Raw genomic sequence first — 6,110 nt, forward strand, 5'->3', positions numbered from 1 at the left:
ATATAGTGACAGTGGGTAGGGCATACATAGCATTGGAGCAGTAAAGTTCTCAAATGGCAAACACGTCCCGGAAGGCGTAGTGTTGGTAGGCCCCCCGGACAAGAACCGATGATCTGGTCAAGATCGCTATAATAGGTTTTAATTTATGACAATAAGGGACGAGACGAGTCGGACGTTCAGCTGATGATAATTGATACTCCCTGCCCATTAAAAGAAGTACCGCTCAGGATTCTTGAAATACCCAAAAATTTGTGAGCGACACCCCAATTGCGTCCAGTAATTTCACTAACTTCGGCGCCCTTCAGATCGATAGAAATAGGCGCCGTTATGATACCCATAATCTAGTCGGCATCCTGTGCAGAGGAGCCTCCCACTTAGGCCTAAGGCCAGCAGTGAACGTCTTCCGGTTTTGATATGATAATGATGATTCAGATAATGAGTTCTTGGTACAGATTATTTTGAGTCATAAATTTTTAGTTTGTGGTATCATATGGCATGTAGCTGTTGTAGTTTGGGTCATAAGCTCTCCTGTATCCTCCGTGTCCATGTTCATGCTCATGATGCTCCTCATGGCTGTGGGAATGATGATGAGATACTTCGGGCTTGGTGATGATCTCGTACGTTGTCGATTTCCCCCCACCTCCTCCTTTTAGTCCCACTAATGCTGACAGAAGTAGCGACATCAGCGCTGTCATCAAAGCTTTGCCCGCCAACAGTGCCAGAGCACCAAGAGCTGCTGCAGCAAGGGTTCCTGGAAGTTCATGTTTGGTTTATTTTTTTAAATTAATAATGGATGAGCATAGGTTTTTTTTTATGGAATAGGAGTCCAAACGAGCGTACGGGTCACCTGTTGTTAAGTGATCACCGCCGCACACTCTCTTGCAACACCAGAGGAATCACAGGAGCGTTGCCGGCCCTTAAGGAAGGTGTTCGCGCGTTTTTTGAAGGTACCCATGTCGTATCGTCCCGGAAACACCGCACAAGGAAGTTCATTCCACAGCTTTGTAGTACGTGGAACTAAGCTCCTTGCAAGCCGCACTGTGGAGGACCGCCACACATCCAGTTGTTGAGGATGATATCCACAATATATCATCATACATATATATAATCCATATATATAGGTTGTGATGACTTTAGCCTTAGGTTCAGGATTGGTCACAAAGTGCGGCAACTAATACTACACCCAAGTAGGCGTACTCGAGCCAGTCTCGAACAATGTGTGACGTTGACGTGCCACACGTTCTGTTAAACTTAGCTAATAATTGAAACTAAAATGCAGGATTGCATAGTAAAACTTTGTAAAATACTACAATAAATAATAAAGACACTGTAATTAATTCCACATAGTAGGTATATTTGCGAGGCAAAAGGTTTCATGCAAAACGCGTTGTAAAATGTAAGACGTCAAAATGACGCGTATGGAATTTCGCATTTTGACGTAGGTAATATCCGGTGGTGGAATTCGGCTGAAGAAGATCGGAAATGACTTGATCGTCGATGATTTCGATTCGACAATAGACAACGTGCTCTATGTTGCATAGAACAAGAACAGTTCATATATGTATTTGTGGGTACCTAATAACAGTAATTAAATATAGGTACTCCAATCTTAATACATAATATGCTATTCGTAGCAATCTTTATCTGCCCCCTTTGCAGTTCATCTCCTCAGAAGAAAATTTTGTCCTTGTTCGACTCTTAGTATTACTTAGGTTAGCATTGCAAATTTTCCTCTGAGGGATCATCCCTTGATATATATGATAGCAGATGCAGATAGTCCCTACATAGAGATGTATGACGTAGTGAAGCAACGCCATAGTATCATGCTGATCGGATATGACTTGGTCGATTATGTTTCGATCCTCTATTCGTTGTATGTGAATTAAATTTAAGAAATTGGTCCAGTGTGGTGAGAATAGTACTTTATGTGATTATCATCTATATTTTTATCACTTTCATTATAATAACATAAAGGACTAATTATATTTGACTACAAACTACGTGTAACGACACCTTCTGGAATACGGGCCTTAGGATAAGCTCCTAAGAAGTAGATAATTATGGACCACGGCAAAAGGAGGTGTCCGTAACTTACTTCGGGCAGTCAGGTGTGACTGGAGGGAACTTGGTAGGCATGATTTTTATGTACTATTGAGAATAGAATATTTGCAAAAAACTATTTCAGGCGCTAAATATTTTATCTATACTTTTATGAATTCTGTGAAGCCTTTCTATCTAATCTACATAATCATATAATATAAGGAAAAGTCACTCTTTGTTTATGTAATAGGCGAATAGAAAAGGTCACGCTGTATACCTTGCAACAATGAAGTTGCACCCTGCATGCTTAGTAGGAAGTTTTATACGCATTTAAAGATACGCAGGTCATAATATCCATTTGTATCACTAAGGATGAAATTTTTTCTAAAAGTTCTTTCGGAGACACGTGGAAAACCATATGCTTCTGAGGCGGACTCTGCTTAATCACTTCTTGAGTAACTACTACATATATACATCGCAAGTATTAAGATTTATAACTGGATCTTGTCTAGTCCGACAGAAGGCTTTATTATTATTATCCTAATATGCGTTTTTGTTGACGTTAACTAATACTGCAGTTACAATAACTGTAAGACTTCTTCAGGCGCTAATATTTTCATTGTATAGCAAGAAATATTATAACATTATTATTAAATTGATTCAAATATACGTTTCAGCGATTATAGCTCATTTAGAAATTAAATCGCTGATACTCACTGGTCGTCGATTTATGACAGGAATAATAATTGAAACAAAGACCTACTTTCTATTCGAATACTGTCAGTCGAACCCAAATCCGTAGGAGTGTCTGAGTGCACGTGAGTATTTGCTAATGTGTGTTTGTAGGCAAATTATGCTCTGAGAATTTGGAAATAAATAAAAAGATTAATTAAACTTCCTTTATTTCGGTCTCCATGTATGTAAGAATCTTGTGCGCTTGAGTATGGTAATCTGTCACCCTCATAATATTCGATAACTTATTCAAATAACAAACTATTCATTACTTACCTTTCATCATTAAAGCTGCAGCCAATAATGCACTCCCGCCCCCTCCTTTCCCACCAAGGCCTCCTCCACCACCACTCTTCCTGCCCATAGCTTCGGTATCACCCTTAGCCATATCCAGAGCATCTTTAGTGGTCTTCGGATCCAAGAGTCTATACCTCAAAGAATGATTATCTAAATAATTTTGCAACCGATACAATAGAAACCTATTCAGTTTCTCTTCAGGTTTTCCAGGGTTTTGTCTTGCAATTTCTGCAGCGATTTCTTCAGGACTAGTATCATTTCCATTACTCTCTTTAACGATACTAAGTCCTGGTAGAAGATGTAGCTCATCGCGAGAGCTCAAGTCTTCTATATATGATAAGACTCGTATTTTAAGACACTTAGCGCTTAATGCTTCACATTCCTTTCCTAGCGTTCGTCCTGCACGATCAACATTTGAAAAATTCTTAGGAATATGTGCTTCTTCTATATTATTGCTATCATTTCCTTCTATCGATGCATATAATTGCACAACATTAAATACTATAGCCACGGCAGCTACTAATACTTTTCGACTAATCATTTTCCACTTTTCACTTCATAATATGTTCACTTATTTGCTACAGTCATTTCTTTCACAGTTAATGTTGTACTGATGGTAACGAAGCGATTAGAATTTATTTTATACCCTTTAGTTACAAAAAGTAAGTAAAGCAATGATCCAAAATGAACAAAAATGCTAGTATTGTTGCGGAGAAATGAACCAGCTTTCAATTTATCAACAAGAGTTACATTGGTATAGTTGAGAAAGTCAATTTCACTCGTCGGTGACAAAATGTAATAAGTTTTTTGTTTGTTCGTTTGAGTTGTATGTGGAAACAAAGCTTTTAGATTTTTCACTATGTCAGTGATCCCTCCCAACTATTTACATAATTAACTATGAAATACTGTGGCTTGTAACCGATTACAGCTAAACATTAAATAATAATTGAATAGCCGCTGAAAATCATTGCTGTTTCATGGCGACGACCGTGTCACAGATATTCCTGAGTCAGTGACACATTTCCTCCACAGTAACTCTCCAATATTAACTATATTTCACCAGCGGGAGACTGGAAGCCTTCAGGGCTAACAGCATAGAGGAGGTTTTTAGTCGGTAGAGGGTCACACTCGAGTCCGACATCCATATGTCCTTAAAGTAAAACCCCGACCCCGAAGACCCCGGAAGACCCCGAAGGGCCCATGGCCCAATAGAGAAAAAGACATTCATGGTTAGGGCATACATGAAGACCCTTGTGGGCGGATGGTTTTCACTTTGCATTAGGTGAACCACTTGCATAATAGCCTCTGTAATATAAAAAAAATCACCAAAAATGTTTTTTGAAAGAAAATCTCAATGGCTTATTATTATTGTTAAGAATCAAGTACATATTGAATGAAAGAAAAACATTTATTTCAGAAAATACTCACATGATACATTTAATATAATAAGATAAAAGAACAAAACAAACCGAAAAAGAACATATTTAAACAGTTATTGTTTTTTTTTTATGAAAATAAGGGACTTGGCAAACCCAAAAATTCTGAGCGGCACTACAACTGCGCTCGTCACCTTGAGACATAAGATGTTAAGTCTCATTTGCCCAGGAATTTCACTAGCTACTGCCCTTCAGACCGAAATACAGTAATGTTTACACATTACTGCTTCACGGTAGAAATAGGCGCCGTTGTGGTACCCATAATCTAGCCGGCATCCTGTTCAAAGGAGCCTCCCACTGGTATCTTAGTAAGTGAGAAACTTAATGGAATTGAATTAGTAAGAAAAATCTTATTTATTAATAATACTCTCTCTCTCTGCAGTTCCCTTATGAATGAGGATCATCGTTAGCTGAGGATGCTGGTGTTGTGTTACTTCTTATGATCTGCCTCTATTGGTGCCTGTCCATTACGTCTCTCACAACCGAGCCGTAGGAACTTAGTCTAGGATGGGACTTTCACTTGATCGCTCCAACTGCTAGAAAACCGTCCACGGGCTCTTTTGCCTTCAGTGTTCCTAACTACGATCAGCTTTACAAGGCGCTCATCTCTCCCCCTCATTATGTGATCGAAATAGGTAAGAATTCTCTTCTGATAGATTGTATAGAGGTGGCTTCGAACACAAAGCTACGAAAGAATCGATGCATTGATGCGCTTGGCTGTCTGGGGTATCTGTAAGATGCTTATGGAATGAGTTTCCTTGTGCGGTGATTTCGGGACTATACGACATGGGTACCTTCAAAAAAAGCACGTACACCTTCCTTAAAGGCCAGTAGCGCTCCTGTGATTCCTCTGGTGTTGCAAGTGAATGTAGGCAGCGGTGATCACTTAACACCAGGTACGTTCTTTTGTCCTCCTTTTCATAACAAAAAGCACCACATCTCAAATACTTTTCGTATCATTACGTGATACGCTCGCATCGTCTACATTTCATCCGATATAGGAAAATTTTGAATATAATATCTAAGCTTCTTCTCTCTAATATATAAAATTCTCGTGTCAGGGTGTTTAACATTGAACTCCTCCGAAACGGCTTGACCAATTCTCATGAAATTTTGAGTGCATATTGGGTAGGTCTGAGAATCGGACAACATCTATTTTTCATCCCCCTAAATGTTAAGGGTGGTCCCCACGTTTTTTTTCGTGACATTTTTTTTTTAATTTGTTTGATTATGCTGACTGCATTAAAAAATTCATACAACATCAAATTTTCACCCATCTAAGATCAACAGTTACTTTTGTATCGCGATTTTAATATCGGCAATACAACGGTTGCTGGGTCAGCTAGTATAATATAAAAAATAAATATTATTTCAACTTCTGACATTTTTTTAATTTCACGAACATTTTTATTATGTTAGATACTTCGATACACTGCAATTTTTTTGAGGTTAAAATGAATCGCAATAATAGAATGGGGTGTAATAGAAAACAGAATTACAGTGATTGCTTTGCACAAAGTGGGTATAGAGTCGTCAGTCATTTAAATACACTTCAAAAACTAAGGCTGAGATCTACAGAGCTTACTTAGACAAATGATTTAAGTT

General features: G+C 38.4%; 1 protein-coding gene across 1 annotated transcript; it reads right to left on the reverse strand.

The window, feature by feature from the left end:
• Positions 1 to 473: 473 nt before the first annotated feature.
• LOC126980051 (uncharacterized) lies at positions 474 to 3,610 on the reverse strand. Its single transcript, XM_050829673.1, has 2 exons — positions 3,049 to 3,610; positions 474 to 751 (listed from the first exon to the last, which is right to left on the reverse strand). The coding sequence occupies exons 1-2, from the start codon at positions 3,608 to 3,610 to the stop codon at positions 474 to 476; spliced, it is 840 nt and encodes a 279-aa protein (XP_050685630.1).
• Positions 3,611 to 6,110: the final 2,500 nt, after the last annotated feature.

This window comes from Leptidea sinapis, chromosome 4 (assembly GCF_905404315.1).
Source record: "Leptidea sinapis chromosome 4, ilLepSina1.1, whole genome shotgun sequence".
Lineage (NCBI taxonomy): Eukaryota > Metazoa > Arthropoda > Insecta > Lepidoptera > Pieridae > Leptidea > Leptidea sinapis.